Raw genomic sequence first — 17,036 nt, forward strand, 5'->3', positions numbered from 1 at the left:
ATAATCTCTTAAGGATCAGAGGAGCAGGATGATTCACCAAAATAACCAAAGAAGTAGCGAGGAGTCACATGCACGGAGAGTTTTTCTTCTCGTCTCTCAAATGTCTGATTTAATGTCCGTGTTTGCCCGCAGTTGCCGTGCAGATGGAGCTGAGCAGGAGGAGAGTGCCTCTGTATGTGAGTATGTGCTCCAGTCAAGTTTGAAACCAGCTCCTCCAGTTAATCATAATAGTTGATTATCTGTCTGGAAAATCTCTGCAAATTGAGTTTGGAACTAGATCAGCAGCCTCATTTATAAAAACCAACACAGACTTTGTGCTCATAACCAAACAATTATGTTTAATGAAAATGCCTCAAATGTCATATCTGAATAGAAGCACGGCTTTCTGTTCATGCCTCCATACAGTACTTGTAAAGTTAAGTAAAGTCACCGTATGTACGACTTCAGATTTGGCAGTTGGGTCAACGAGGACGCCATGATGACAGGAGACTGATGTTTTCCACTTTGATCAAACAGGGACTTTATTGGTCTTTGAATGAAACATTTCTGTTGGATTATTTGAGCTCTGAATCATAGTTTCATCGTAAGAAAATAGCCCTATCCATCAGTACTACAGTGACAAAAGCAGCCTGTCATTTGTGTGCATACCTGGCAAATCAGTAACTCTGTGATTCATTGATAGTGATGTTTTTTTATTCGCGTTTCAAAGGAACTTGTGTGTGCGATCAGTTTGATTTGTGACGTCTCTGCTCGTGTTAAACCTTTGAATGGATCTGTTGTCTGCGAAGGTCAAGCTGTAGTCAAACAGGGCAGGACTGCTGTCAAATATGTTTTCGCTGGTTTCAGTTTGGGATCTTATCAATGTGCACAAACATTAATGAGGACTAATTCTTTCTGCAGCTCAAAGAGGGTGTACATCACTCACACTGTTTCTTACTTTTATGACATGTGTTAAATCCTGTTTTCCTTTTACCTGAGGTTACTGAAAGGTTACGAAACCTTAAATGTGGACGCACAATCTCGTCCATTTCATGTGATGAAACACATTCTCCTTGGAAACTCTGATTTCTTTCTATAGAGGCCCACAAATGAATCAATTAATTAACAGACTTTTGGAAAATCATAATTTTACTGTATGAGACTTGGAGCAAAATGCCAATAAGACACGCTAAGATGCTCACAGTGATGCTGCTAGCAAGCTGATGCTAACATTTGCTAACTGCCACTGAACATAAAGCGTAGATGAACAGGAATTTAATTCGTTTTGCAGGCATTTGGTCAAAAACCCAAGTATTGGACACATTAAAATACAATTATAAGTTATAAGATTCATCTTGAGGGGGCCAACTTTCATGGCAACCCAGTTAATAGTTATTACGATTAGGGTTAGGTGGTGAGTTGGTGCTTAATGGACACTTCATTAGTTCACCAAAGTCTAATTTGGGAACCATTACTGTCACTACAAAATGTTGTGCCAATCGAGCAGAGTTTGAGATACTATAACTACATAATTGGAAACTTTGACCTGCTGGTGGCGCCAAATCAAAAGCCAGAAGAATACCAAAGTTATTGGGATTCATCCTCTGTGCTCCATGTATATCAATGTGGAAATGCATGGCATCTCATACTTGTGAAGGCATTGGACCAAAAAACTAAAACGTTAACCTTGTTAGAGGGAAAGTCAGGAGACCTCTAAAATCAGTGGAGTCCATCTTCTGTATACTTGTCCGCATGGGAGTTTATGGCGTCTGCTACAAGATGGAGGACGCATCACATCTTTTAATGCAGCATCAACTGTTTTTAGTGTCAAAGCCTGTTTGTATCCATTCTGCCTCTGCCTCTGGTAGTGCCGACTGTCCGATGTTCAGTATTTCATCTAGTAGCCAGAAGGGATGCACGATATTGACCCTATAATGGGAGCTTTATATTATCGGCTCTATTTATCTGATATAATGAAATTAGCCAATAAATAGAGCCAATAATACAAAGTCGAATTGCCTTCATTGAATGAGTAAGCACAGCATCTACAGTACACGCTAAGAAGGAGAAGAAGAAGAAGAAGAAGAACATGAAAGAGAGAAAGAAAAAGAAGTATTATTTGTAAATAATTATCCATTATCTCATTGGTATTGTCCATTAAAAGCAGGAAATTATCAGTTATAGGCTGAGAAAAATCCATATTGTGCATCCTTCAAGGGCAGAGCTTCATTAGTGGTTGACATCTGGTCAGTCACACAGAGGTGAGGAGTCTTAATGAGAGCATCAGACAAGTTATGTGGACATAAAGCTGGTGGTAAACCTGATGTTCTCTCTGCCAAAGAATAGACGAGCAGAGCTAAAGAAATGGATGTGTGAATCTGAAGGTGGGATTAGGTGAGACATGGATTACTCACAGAGTCTCTTTCTGAGAGGGCGAGAGAAGTAAAGGGATAAACCTCCCTGTTTTATAGCGTGAGAAATCAGGTCAGCTGTTGAGGTGATGCAAGGCTATCAGATAGACTCTCCTGTGCAAAAGAGTGAGAAACTACATAAAAAATACACTCTTACTCTCTCATACCATCCACCACCAATCTATGATATTCGTTGCCTTCAAGCTCAGTGTTATAATTTACATCTTTGCTGTACCTTCTTTCAACCTGTCTCCTTTACTCCTGCCTCACTCAATCGTTTGATCTGTTTCCCAGAATAACCCACACAGTGTGTCTTGTGACGGCATTGCCGTCTGGTCTATTGAGGCCGCTGTAGGTGGACAAATTGATGTCTTCTACAAAAGATTTGTTCTCGGATGTTGGTGGAAAGCTGCGGCACTAAAAAAACAGGCTGCTGGCACTGGAAGGTTTTATTTATTCTAAAGGACCGAAGCAAAAAGTGCATGTTTAGTCATGTTTAACTGTAAAAGACCTGCAATAAAGCTCAGTTACAGTTACATTAGATATCTAGACACTGCAGCCATTTGAACAAACAGCGTGTTTACAGCTGCTGAAATAGTTTTATATTAACACAATGGGTAAATTACTTTGTGTAGTGTGAAAGGACAACAAACTCGTATGGTATCTGGTATCAGAACTCAGGAAGTGTATCAGCTCCAGTATCAATCCATTTCAGATGGTACCCAGCCCTAGATAAACCAATGAACCAATGAACAGCTCAACCTTTGCCTCATAAGTGAGGAGTTACAGTGTAGTGATGCTGGTATTCAACATGTTAGCACACCCACATCTGACACGTGCAAAGTTTTATTAAAGGCCGCCAATCAGCGTACAAATCAGTGAGACTGTTCTGGCCCGTTTCACCTTCTTCAGCCTCAGATCTGAAGTCTAAAGTGTTCTGACCTGTTGGGATCAGGGCAGGTCTTTGCACTAGACACTAAGACATTCCTGTTTTTATTGAGGGGGATGTTTTATCGTACCCTCAAGAGGAATGCTGTCAAGGGATTTGGTGTACTTTAAGAGAAATGTAGAACGCTGCATCAGAATAGAGTCTTCCTCTAAATTGAGCCCAAATCTTTAGGAACAGAAATATTTGTTCCTGTCTTGCATCTTTCTTTTTTATTGCCCCCCTCGACCTCTCTCACCTCTCTCTTTCTCAGGGCCAGGCGAAGGTATTTGCACTGCTGGAGGGTTTAGACTCGGTGCCAGAGGATGCAGAGGTCTACATTGTTTTGGAAGGATCCACACTGGTCCATGTCACCAGGGCTCAAAGTGATGTCATGCTCTGCTTTATAGTGCCTGGTATGTGCATATGTATGTCTGTACGATGTGTCCTGTACTCCTGTGTTATTGTGTGTGTGTGCTTTCATGTCTTATTTATGCGTAATTTATTTAAGATTATGTAGAAATCATTTTCAGACAAAAAAAAAATCTCTCTCTCTCTCTCTACATATATATATATATATATATATATATATATATATATATACATATATAGTCTGTTATATACTCAGGAGCAGTATATCACTATTTGAATCTTCACACATACACACACACACACACACACACACACACATACACAGTCTGTGACTTGTGGTCTGGAAAGACACAGAATCTTATCAGCTTCCTCTCAGGAGGGAAACAGCTCCATAAACAATACGTCAACATTACTGAGCCTGTGTGTAGGTTGACAACAGGCAGTCCTGCAGACTTGTGCTCTCTCTACAATAGCTGGATTATTAAGACCTCAAATTATGTCTCAAATAATGTTTTTATTAGGGTACAAAATGAAAATCTGTGAAAAAATGTTGCCACATTCAGGTTTTCTAAGGCACTGGGCTCTGGGTGGAAATATAAGGACCATACCAGTGGTAATGTATTTTTAGCAGAGGTAGGAGTGAGTCAGACATGTGCAAGTCACAAGCAGGTCTTAAGTCCAACTCCCAGCTTACTGTGTGAGAATCAAGCAAGTCAAGTCCCATGTTTGTATTTACATTAACATTACGTAATCTCAATTAAATGCATAATTGATTTGAATTAAGTTAAATTGTGTTAGCTTTCTTGCTAATGTATGATCACCAAATAAATTAACAAAAAAACACACATTCACCCACCTGTCTTTGTGGTTTTTGTTGCGACACTGATGAAGCTGGATGTTGTGGTGGTGGTGTCACTTATTTTTTTAGCTGCAGACCTTTCATGTTTCATTCTTACTACTGGCACTGACATCTTTATCCTTGAATCCGCATTGAATTATGGGCTGGCCCCCTCCATGACAGCTGTTTTGTTGGCCTTCGCTGGTCTGCCAAGACAAAATGTAACTTCTCATACAACAGCTCTTCTTCATATAAAGATGCATAAATGTGTCTGACTTTTGCTGCATTGTGCCCTTCAGGACATAACCTGGCTGAGATGGTCTCTGTCCAGGCCTACCTGTGCTCTGAAACCACACCCCTCACCTGGGTGGGCGGAGCTTCGCTGGAGTATGTCCAAGACGATGCTCAGGTATAGAAGGCGTACAATATGATCCAATATGTAAATTTGTGCATCCCTGTGGTAAAAATGACCTGTTTACATACATATTCTTGATGCAGTTCAAAAACTCCCCAAACATGTTGAATTGAATTGCAAAAACATTTTCAACAGTTTTAACCTTACTGGAGTGTTTTTTTGCATTGAGCATCAGTTATCACAGATTGTATCTTATTCATGACTGCTTTATTCTCAGGACCTGGCAGAGCACCTGGTAATCCACGGACATTGCCTGACCTCCACGGATCACAAGGAGCTGAGCAGCCTCTTCAACCTGGGCCAGGAGAGCTCTCGCTGGGCTATGGATCGTCGCGTAGCCCTGGCCATGGCCAACCTCAATATCCCCCAAAACTGGAATGTACTCGGGAGCCTCAGTGGAGACGGTGAGAGCAGGATTATGTTATTTTGCTGAACGGGCATTCCTGTGCAGATATGTTCATCGAAAGCACAGTGTATTTGTTTTTTATTACATATATAACAATGTCAGAAGATTCATGAAGTGCATTTAGTGAGCAGAGATACCTCATCTCTCAGAATTGAGCTGGAAACCTGGAGCAGGTGAACTGTTCAACTGTGTTCCTCTTCACTTCCCTTCTCCACTGCCATCATTCTCATTTTCCATGCTCACTGGGCTGAAATCGGAAGTGAACACGGTCACATGTGAGCCTCTGCTGAATTCATCAAAGCCAATTAAGCAGCATGTAATGTGGTTAATAGAGCCTTTCCATCTGGAAGTAGCCTGAGGCAGTACTCAATAAATCTTTTTCTGTGTGTGGTAGTGTGTGTGTTTGTGTGTCTGTGTGTGTGTGTAGCTGACAGCGATATTTACTAGATGCCACCATCTGTTTGTATGAGTGTTTGTGTAGGGCCACCTACATAAACAACAAACTAGATTAGGCGTTAATACAGTTATGGCAGTCTGTTTCATTGCAGCGTCTCCCTCTAAATGTCTGCAGTTAATTTGATAAGCACTGCTTATGACATCACTCCATTGCCAATGCTGTATGCAACTGAATGATCTTCCTCTCATTTGTTTGTAGTGCATTCTGTATCTTTAAAGGTACTGGAAAACCTCAATTTGTCATTCTGTCACAAAATTGAGATACTCTGTGGAGTCTTAATTATTATTTTCTCTCTGAATTGAAAATTTAGCATCATAGCAACAAAGCCTGCACTCAGGTGGGTTTTTGATTGGAGAAAATGCTCAGACAAATAGAAAAACTGACTTTTTCAGAGCTGAAGAGAAACCTTTAGCTCTGTAAAGTAAACCCGGATCTGGCAACACCACTTCCCGTCTCTTTTATTTACAATAATGTAACCTCAATTCGGAAAGCGAAAAACAATGAATCCCTTGTCAAAGTAAATTAAAGTTTATCTTGCACCTGTTTTGAAGCATGGATTGCCCTACAGCATGTGGATAAAAAAGCCTTTCATCACCTGTCAACCTCATTTTTTCCCCAACACCTTCTAGTCAAACAAAGGACAGAAATACAATATTTGAAAGTGTCAACTCAAATAACTTTCTATTTAGTTTATATTTGAAGGGTACCACATCAAACCCAACTTGTAAAATTGCTTTCAGCACAACATTTGGCTCTAAAGCAGCCCCGCAGGAAATATCAATTGTGATGAATGTTTGGTTTTTGATGACACTGTCTAAGGTGTTTATTGTGTTTAATGGTCATATTTGAGGCTCTAGTTTGTGGTGACCTGTCTGTATTTTCCGTGATTCACAATAATGATTTGACTCCTGACTCCTGCCATGTAATTGCAGTGTTAGTGACTGACGTACAATCAGTTCAGACAGTCTGGCTTCTTTGTGCCTCTGTAAGTTGCCTCATGTTGCCTTGAAAACGTAATAATGACAACGATGGCTGCCATACAGTCCATACATGTGACTCACGTCTGCAGGTGCCTTTATAATTGTCACTTATTGTAATCAAAGCTTAATCTGCTGGTGAATCAGTCACAAATGCTGCAATATTATGGAAGAAAAGTCACAAAACAGCTTGATGACATATCTAGAGATGGGAGGAGAAAAGATTTTTTTGTGGATCGGGATAAAAACTCGTAGGATAAGTTCATTGTGATGAATTTCTATTATCGAGATAATCATGAATCGGGATAATAATAAATATCTTCACACGAGAGACTTCAAAAAGCTGTCTAGCTAGATAGCATGCAGTTCTTCAATCATTTTCTGAGTCATTTTTAACTGAGAAAAGGGAGAACCTGCGTCTTTCAAGTCATCCCAACGTGGCTAAAGGCTCAGCTTGCCCATTGTATTGGTTTCTGAATAAAATGTAAGGTAAAGTGATTACAGTATGTTTAAGTGCCATTTAAGGATAATCAGCATAAGACTACGGAGTGGTGTTGTGCAATATGGCTGTAAAATAATATTGCAGTATTTTAAGGCTACATCACACTGCATTATTTATATTTTAATATTTGGAAAATCTCATCAAAACCACTTCAGAAGTGCTATATGACCATGTGCGTCAATGTGATTATCGCGAAATATTGTAGGGATGACTATTGGTACTTTCTCAAAATATTAACAGAGATTTTTGATCAATAATCATCAGTAATGTGGATATAATCACTCAGTGGGTAAAGGTACGTACGTCTGGTAAGGTCAGAAAATTACATCATTTTACTGTAACGCAGCCTTTAAAACCAGGGAAGGACGACACATCGCGACATAACAAGACAATATATAGACTCATATCACGATAATGAGAAAAATATCAATATATTGTATATTTATGCTGCATTTTTTAAAACAACAGTGCTTTTCCAAGCTCACCAGTTGCTTGACTGTAGCTGTTACCTGGATACCGATCTTGTTGCTCGGCATTGAGTGGCAGGCACAGAAATAAGAAACTGTCACTGCTTTGTTGAAAAGCTTTTATTGCCTTAAAGTGGGTCAGTGGAGCAGAGGGACCCAGAGCTGTGCAAGAGAAGAAATCAATCATTGACATTTAGGTTAATTATCATGGGGAGGTGGTTATCGAGATGACATTCTTGACATGTTAGTTCCTACCTATTTTTCTCCCATTCTGCCACTGGCTTATTCTTTTCTCGTCTCGCTGTTAATCTCACCTCCATCCTACATTCAGCTGCTGTGTTAGATCCCACTGCATACTTTAATCTCTGTTCTGTCTTTTATGTGATTATATTTCTCCAGAGCACAGCCTCAGGGAGTCTCCCCTCCACCTGGCCGTGAGATGGAGTCTGTATCGGCTGGCAGAGCTGCTGCTTTGCCAGCCGGGGGGTCTGATGGCTGTAAGTCTGCCGAACGAAGAGGGAGTCACGCCGTTGCAGCTGGCACAGACAGCAGGCAACACCGAGCTCCTGGAGCTGCTTACACAGTAAGATTATCAGCTCCAGCAGGGCACTTCAGGGAGACACGCTGACAAATGAATCACTGTTTTGCTGTTACATTATGCATTCAGTGCAGAACTTTCCCACACACAGTAGAAACAACCCAGTTTTACCAAATCCATCCACCCATTAGCTGTACCCTGTTATCCTTTATGAAGACAGTCAGACTTTGGACTGTGGGAGCAAACAAGGCACCCAGAGGAAACCCATGCAGGCACCGAGAACATGCAGACTCCACACAGAAAGGCCCACGGTCTTCTTGATGTGAGGCCACAGTGCTAACTACCATGCCGCCTAGTCATTACCCCAAATACTTTGCATTCTTTCGATTTCTAAAATACTGTAAATATACTGGTTGACGTACATTTTATGACCAGATAAAGTACTAAACACCTGTTAAATCCATAAATCTTTAGCACAGATTTACAGGCCTGTTTTCTCGGCCTAGAAAGACCATCATCTGCACTGACAGTACTTTTAGATATTTGTTTATATGTTCTAATAGCTTGGAAAGTCTTTGTATCCACATTTTAACTGATTAAAACAGTATTCTCTAACCCATTTTTTCTTTTTCTTGTGTGATTAAACTAACCCACCTGTTGTGCTGCAGCCCACCCAACCCTCTGGCCACACCTCCAGCAGGCCTGTCCCAGGTGTGGGCTGACCGGTCCCGCTTGCTGAGGTTCTGTCACGACACGGGGAACCTGACTCTGACCGTCCGACAGAACCTGAGGTGGAGCTCGGAAGAGAGCCGGCACAATGACATCCTGCTTCTAAGAGAGCGGCTCAGAGATGAGGACTTCCTCAGAGAGGTGAGCTGGTTATCAGTGTCGTCTGGTACTGACAGTAAATTATGATCCTATTTAGTTTACATAATCAATATTTATCATTGGGTCTTTCTTGGAAGACTTTGCATATAAAAATGAACAATGTGTGTGTAATTTTACCTATAAAATAAGCACTAAGTTAAAATCAGTCCATCCTCGGTCAGTGTATTTGAGGTAACTGCATCCTTGTACTCCTTGAACATTACCTGTCCTCCCACAGATCAAAGCACTGAGGAGGGAACGGGTAGAGACCATCTTAGAAAAGGAAGAACTGGTTGATGATCCTACAGAGAACGGTATCATACCCTTTCTAATCCGTCTGCTGTGTGGGATTTAAGAGGCCTGGTGAAACTAAACCATCCACTCTTAACTCTTCTCTTTTGTGTTGCAGCGGTCTGCCATTTTTTTTTCCTTGTGGTTTATGCTGCTAGATACTGTGGATTTAAATCAGGCTACAGTATCGACAGCCATTGACTGCCCACCTGTGGGGGGTTGAGGTAATGCAAGGCTGTGAAACAAAATGACTGCAGGGAAAATATGTGACTAACAGATTCCTGCAGAGGAAACAGGCTGTTGCAAAGAAACACCAAAGAAAGCTGTAGGATCTAGTGGGAATTTGATCAACAGTGGAGTGAATGAAGGTTGTGTGATCATAAGCAGCCAAACATTTCAGTCACAGAACATTTTATTTTGAAATTTTATGAACCAGTGCTTGAATATAGTGTGTAAGATAGCATAGCAACCAAACTATATGTTTTAAAGCAGTGCTGAAATCATTAGTTGAATATTCATTAATAAGCTGACTGATTAATCTCACAAGTCATTTACCAATTAAAGGTGCCAGATATTTGCTTGTTCTAGCTTCTCAAATATGTGTTTATGTTTTTTCTTGATTTATATCACTGCACATTTGATAGTTTAGCAGCCAATTTAGAGATGGTTCAAGCAATTAATCAAAAAATCATTTAAAAAAAAGCATCATTAGACAATCAGTGATGTAACTATTCATGAATTGCACGATTATGATTTTATTTCTGTTATTAGTAGTTTACTTGCATGAGCGAAGCACCCAGAAATATTGACGGTTGCAAAAGCAGTGTCATACGTCCTATACAAGCGTATATAATCGAGGCTAATTTCCAACACCAGTCTCTTGATGGGCAATGATAATTTAAACAATCAAAGCCACTCATGGCATCACACAGTCGTAGATAAAACAAATAAAACACATGAACTCAAGCACACGAGCCATAAAAGACCAGCAATAAAATCAAATATTTAGTTAGTTACCAGGATGTAATTTAGAAGGTCATAGTGTCTTTTACAAGATTGTCTCCCTTTACCCTCTCTGTCTATCTCTCTCTTGCTGTGGAGCGACATCAGAGCCAGCTGGCATCACTGTATCACACTTGAGTGAATGTGTTTTATGGTGTCACACTGAGGCACAGAAAGACCTTTGTCAATATAAGGTTGTTCAGTGTTTTACATCATCTCCTCTCTCAGCATTTCCTTTTTGTTTCTCCTCCTCACATGTAGTTTTTTGTCCCTGACTTTCTCTCCCAAACAATTTCTCCTTTATTCGCTGCTTCCACTTCCCTCATCTACATTTCCTGCCTTTATGTTTTTTAAACATGACCCCAGGCCTCGTATCAAAACCACCCAAACGCTAATTTCTGTGTGTCGCTGCTTCTTTTCTGGGAAACAATCATGCACACCGTGTCTTTTGATCTGGGATGCACATGGTAGTTAAATGAAACAAAACTAGATCAAGGCCACACGGTAAAGACTCGCCAGGTTATGAGAAGAAAAATAAGACTTTACATGGTACATACATCGTTAAAGCTGACAAACATCTGTGCATACTGAGACCCTTTTGAAGTTTAATGGGCATGTTTTCTCTTCTTTCAGCGCTGTATTCTGATATCAACGGGGGAACGTCTGCAGTAGAAGAAAATGTGAGTATTTGATGTCATTTTCTCATAATAATTCACATACACAAAGAGCTGGGCTAAAATGTGTCGACCCATGCTCTAAATCTCCCTACAAGTTGTGTTTAAACAGCTTTACCTGTTGTAGAATTACCTCTCCAGACTCATTTTTCTATTTTTCAGCGACAGGTGTTGCTTAAAAGAATCCCAGATATCTAATTTCAAATGGTAAAAACTCTCAAAGCTCCATTCAGTCTAGCTAGTGGTCACGGCTGGAACAAGGCCCTCAATGCCCCACATTGTTTCACTCTCATTGTCAAGGTGTTGGAGTTGGCACCTTGCACACGCCACTGAATAGCCGGCTGTGTGTTTGGTCAAGTGTGTATTTCATGTTTGGAGAGGTGTGGCGTGCGCACATGATCCCGGTCATCTGATAGGACTTGTTTTATGTGGTACAGATGGTTACCTAATTGATCTTAGACACTCACCAAACACTTGTGTTTTTGTACTTAGTTCTACTTGTGTTTTTTTAGTTTCTGTGGTGTGCTTGCTGCTGTTTGGTGAAAGGTTCCCTGTTTCTTCGCTCAGGACTACGAGGAGCCGCTGATGTTCTGCCTGAACGAGAAGGACGAAGAGGACTATCCACCGCAGCCTGGTAATTTTTATTGATATTATTTTTAAACTTCCTCCCGAGCGAGGTTACTTTCTCAGAAGCCCGTTTTTAGATATGGTTTTGATTTTGGAGCTTGCGGTGCCTCAGCTGTAGATTTTGAGCAGACTGAAATCGATCGCTGTTGTTTTAGGTGGCATTATATTCATAGGAAATCATCCAAGTAGCTTCTAATCATTAAGCAAGTCCAACTGCAGGAAACATTTCCTTTCCTGAACAGAACTTGGAACTCAACTCTAATCCTCGGCTACGGCTGTCTACCATCCCCGCGGACTGTAGGATCACATTTCAGCCCGCCGGCTTGTCTTGCCCCCCTCTCTCTGGAGTTTTTAGAGTCTTGTCACTCGGTGCATGCAGGGATTGTGGCACTGAGGAGGAATCTTTTTAATATGACATGCAGAGAAGTCTCCTGAGTCATACTCTTCCTGCCAGCATTGACAGGGAACAGAAATGAACCGTAACTAGGCGGCTGAAGGTGGCTTCACTCTGATCCGCTTCTGGACGGGAAGGAAAGGGGAGGATTTGAAAGTGGGAACATCCTGCGGGTTAATAATTGGCCTGTATTGCTGCAGAGCAGACTGATGCCTCAGTGTAAGAATGCTGTGGTTACCAGTTGAGGCTTCGGGCTTTATAACACTTGGCAATGGACATCTGCAATCTGAACTTCCTGTGGCTGGTCTTGTTTTCCATGCTATATGGTTTAGCCATTCTTTACTCCGTGTGCGTGTGTGTATGTGTGAGTGCGTCTTTGAAGATTCCCTGCCTGTGACCTCAATCGATCCTTTCAAATGCTTTTTGCGGTTCAGACGACAGAACACTGGCCACTCGGATCCTGTTTCCCCAAGTTTCCCCTTCAGTACCATGTTTGAGTAAAATAACAAATCTCAGACAGAGAGTGACTCAGGTTTTCTACACATCATTCTTTCAGGATCACAAAGCTTTTTTGACCCTTGAAGTATTTCAGTTCCTCCTTAGGCATTCCTGAGCTGCTGGGCATTACGAGTGACCGGCAGGATTTTATTTTTATAAACAAAGTAGTGAAACACATAGTGGGAATCCAGCCCTGTTTTTATCAGGCCGCTTCACTTCAGCTAATGCGTCATCAAATAGACAGACACAACTTCTGCAGCCGGAGCTTCGGCGAGGGATGAGGAATTTTGAGCCTAGCTGTCATGTTCCCGCTGTCTTCTTGATGTCATGCCTTTCCTCTCTCAACTTCAAATTACTGTAACTTCGTTGGCTTGAATGCAGTGAAATACAGTATTGCCACAGCAGGTTGTACGAGGTTTAAAATGTCAGAGTAATAGTTTAAACCTTTAAAGAAAAAGAAGACAAGCTCTCTCTGTTGTCTTGTGTCCTTCCGCCTCCCACCTTTGCCCTCCTAATGCCCCCAAAATTCAAATACCCCACCCAAAACACAAACTTGCCCCCAAATACCTGCACACACAAACACACACACACACACACACACACACACACACACACACACACACAGACTCATGCACCCTTTCCCCCCGCTCAACATTTTAATGTGAGTTTAGTGAACAAACAGCAAAGGCCACTTCATCCTGCTCTCCACAGCTGAAGAAGGGAAGGAGGTCGCTGTGTGTGTTTGTGTGTGTGTCGCCAGTGTTTGCGTGCACTTGTGTGTTTGTGAGGGAGAATGTGGTGGGGAAGAGCGCTCTGAAGGGGGCAAGGGGTATGTGGAAGTGGGGAAAAAAGGGGGTGTTTGTAGCTGAATGGGGGTTGCCAGGGCTTTGCTGAATGCAGTTTTCCAGCAGCTTGTTGAGATCCCCAGGGAGAGGAGAGTGGAGCAGTGTGAGAATGGTGTGTGTCAGTGTAATAGGGGGAAAAGAGAGAGAGAGTGAGTAAGAGAAAGGGATTTATGATATGGATAGTTTGGCAGGGGGACAACAGACGATGAGTTGCAACGGCAGGAACGCTAACAAGAGTCTCCGACCCCGGCTGAGGGATCTAATTGGGGAACGGAAAAACGGATTAAACCTCACACGGACCCCACAAAGGCAGCATTAATGTTCACTACTACAGTGCCAACACCCTCATGCGCACACACACCCTCTTTCTATAGTCTCAGTGTACCCCTGTTTCCCTCCTCTGCCTACAAAACTCCTCTCATCCCCCCCCTCCCCTTTTTTTTTTATCACATTCCTTCATTTATGTGCGTTTATAAACCCGTGCTTGGCCTCTTTCCAGAGTGCCATTGTCTAAGTTGTCTCTTAAACACCTTTCACCATCCCATTCTCTCACTTTTACCACCTCCGGCAGAACTAAGCGCTCGTATCCTCGCTGCTGCAAACGGAGCACTGTACGCCTGCAAGTTGGCAAGAGGAGGAAAACGGGGAGAAAAAAGAAAAAAAAAAACAGCGTGGAAGAAGAAAACAGCAGTGGCTCTCACTGCTGTCTCCATGGTGAGGCTGCTGACCTGGCAGTCTACCCCCCCTCCCTACCCACCCACGCTCCAAACCCCTTTCCCCCCTCAGCTCGGCTTTGACATGCTAAAATATGGAGACAGAGAGAGTGAAGGACTCTCTTCAGACGTGGCATCCAGGCATATTTTGGTTGAATGGTTCGCACTTGGAGTGTGCAGCTCTGTAGACATCTCTGAGACAATCATGAACTCACAGGGTTAATGATTTCTCCCAGCTCACCTCCACGAAGCTGTCTGCCCTCGTGTTTGTCTTGCCTGTAGGTTCTGAAGTCACTCCTATGTTTGACTTTGTCTCTGTCTGTTTCTCTCCCTCCTTCAGTCACTCTTTCCGGCCGTCAGTACACTCCTCCCCCTGCTCCTGTCAGCATGTGTTGATCTCTCTCCCTCTGTGCTGTGTGTGGTAGATGAGTGACTGAGGGGGAACAGAGGAAGACTTGGAGACCCACAGGTTGGCAGAGATTTGAGAAGAGTAGTCAGAAAGACGGGGGAAAGTTGTAGATACAGTGGAAACTCAAGAAAAGGAGGCAGAGAGTGAAGACAGGGTTCGGTCCCGGCTCTGTCGGACAGTTGGTGCCGAGTTGTGGAGGGGGAAGGGGTGGATTTTAGGGGGAGGGGTGTTCGGGGGAGACAGAGGGGAACATGCTGGCTCACTCCTGAAGTGTCAAGAGTGTCTACAGTGGGGCTCTGGAGAAAGACGAGTGAACGCTGTGGCTACGGTCCGCTCGGTTGCTGTGAAATGGATTTAAACTGAAGCGCTGATCATTTATTTATCAAACGCCTTGAGGCGTTTGGATGAAGAGTTCCTTGAAGACTGCAAATCATGGATTCTGACTCTGACTCTCCTTTCAACTACTCATGGCCCTCGTTTCCAAAGATGAGGATGCGCAGGAAGACGGGCAAAAAAGGTAACACTGAGTGGTGCTCTGATTGATAAATGTGAGAATCTTACATTATAAATACATAAAATAATTGTCTTTCCATCCTGTCACGCTGACCAGTTATATCTTACTCGTATGAGTAGCCATTAAAGTCAACAACGTCACTTTATATTGCACAGATTTTCTTAGAAATCAGTTTTAGACAAAGTGTTACTGAGCTGCAGTGTTTCACAGACATTAGATGGCTAACTTGTTCACACACACAGTCTTTCCCAATTCCATCTCTTTTCTTACAGCTACATCAGTGTCACAGATGGCGAGCTGCCCTCCTGGCAGACACGTCTCACTGCTCACTGTGGAACAATTCAGTTAAAATTAGACTGTTCCCACTACACACGCTTATTCACAGGCCTCCTCTGCGGCAATGTCAATCAGAGTGAGCTAACTGCATGTTTGCCAGTGATGTAACCTGATATCTGACAGTATGTTGGGGAATGTCAGATGTCTACTCGAGGCTGATTGAGTGGTTTGGGGCTTTTGACATCCTCGGCCCACACTGTTGTTTGCATGAGTGAACCCCGCTGAGGAGTCGTGGCTTCATGTGATGTACAGGGTCAATGAACTTATTTATCACTGCTCAGGCACCTGCACTTGATCGCCATGATCAGTTTTTATGTGTCACCGAAGTGTCCCCTAGAGCTCAACGTTTGCCGCAGTTAATTGTCACTTCATGAAAACCAAAATCTGGTTAATCCCGGTGCTTAAGCTTGGCAAACAAGTTTGTTGCTACATCATTAGTCATGGGAGAGCTGAGGAGAATGCTTAAAATAGTGCAAAACTCAACCAGAATGGTTTAACAGTTCATTGCCTGTGTGCAAGTGACTGTGTGTGTTTTTGATGAGGAGAGAGAGAGACAGAGACAGAGGAAGATCAAGTTACTGCCATGTCTGTGTCATGGCTCAGCTCCAGTGCTCTTTTCCTCATCTTTCACCATAAACTCTGCAAGATTATCCATGTTATTGCGTCGTAATTGTGATTGACATCTGCACATTTTATCCACACTGGCCTGTCTGTGCTGCTGGCCTGCAGAGCAGAAATAGCAGCGCTATATAAACTTTTTTAAACCGTCCACATTCTCTCAAGGTGGATTTGGACATTTTCAGAAGTCAAACAGCCGTGGTGTAACAATGCACCTGCAAAGCGAAATGTGATTTCAGGTGTGCGCGGCCACAAGTTTATTTCTTCACTCTGAGGACTGATCGCTGCTCACTCTGGGTTTACCTCTCCCTGGATCTCTCGGGCCCGGGTGACGCACTCGAATGTAAACACAGAGAGAACGGACAGTGTGATGCTTGGACCAGGATGTTTGACTGCAGGTGTCATAACTCAGAGTTGGTTTGTGGATTTTGGTGGACAATTGTTTTAATGATTTAAACGGCCCTCCACGAGCACTGAAGTCGAACAATTACCTCTCCTCTTTGGGAGGTAATAACACCTGCTGTTGTGATTCTTTTAGACTCAGCTTGTTGTTTCACTCTGCTCCTAATTTCTCCCAGCTCTCTCCATGGTGACAGTTGTTTAGTGTGGCGCTTAAAAAGAGACTTGCGTCATAAAAAAGGGAGAGCGTGGATAAATAATCCATTAATACTCATAATAAACACGCCGAGGTGTTTACATGATCAACAATTATGACGCTCTGTTTATCTTGAACTTTTTTGTTTTGCCATTTTTATCACACCAGCAGCTTCCACCGAGAGAAAACCTTGAGAAAGGGCCCTTGTGAACCACCACCATCACCACCCCTCCTCCTCCATCCTGCCTTCCTCGATCTCTCTCTCCCAGGGGTGTGCACGGGGTTGAAGGGTCACTCTCTGCGTTTAACTGCCCTGGTCTGGAAACCTGGCAGTGACTGCGGTCTTTGTCTGGCTCTCTGTAAAGC

The 17,036-nt window shown here is 42.6% G+C and overlaps 1 protein-coding gene across 3 annotated transcripts in view; it reads left to right on the top strand.

Moving 5' to 3' along the window:
- The window catches only part of LOC311261728 (rho guanine nucleotide exchange factor 28-like), a 37,853-nt gene that overhangs the window by 897 nt on the left and 19,920 nt on the right, over positions 1-17,036 (top strand). For 2 of the 3 annotated variants that reach the window (XM_084360618.1, XM_084360620.1), the window contains exons 2-10: positions 133-176; positions 3,590-3,731; positions 4,825-4,934; positions 5,158-5,344; positions 8,149-8,332; positions 8,956-9,157; positions 9,393-9,468; positions 11,081-11,127; positions 11,689-11,755. In XM_084360618.1, coding sequence (XP_084216744.1) covers positions 144-176; positions 3,590-3,731; positions 4,825-4,934; positions 5,158-5,344; positions 8,149-8,332; positions 8,956-9,157; positions 9,393-9,468; positions 11,081-11,127; positions 11,689-11,755 — 1,048 coding nt within the window. In that variant the 5' untranslated portion in view covers positions 133-143. Of the gene's footprint in view, positions 1-132; positions 177-3,589; positions 3,732-4,824; positions 4,935-5,157; positions 5,345-8,148; positions 8,333-8,955; positions 9,158-9,392; positions 9,469-11,080; positions 11,128-11,688; positions 11,756-14,867; positions 15,125-17,036 lie in introns of those variants that run through there. The other variant, XM_084360619.1, reaches the window with a different exon arrangement.

This window comes from Pagrus pagrus (genome assembly GCF_965226575.1).
Source record: "Pagrus pagrus genome assembly, chromosome: 8".
NCBI classification, from domain to species: domain Eukaryota; kingdom Metazoa; phylum Chordata; class Actinopteri; order Spariformes; family Sparidae; genus Pagrus; species Pagrus pagrus.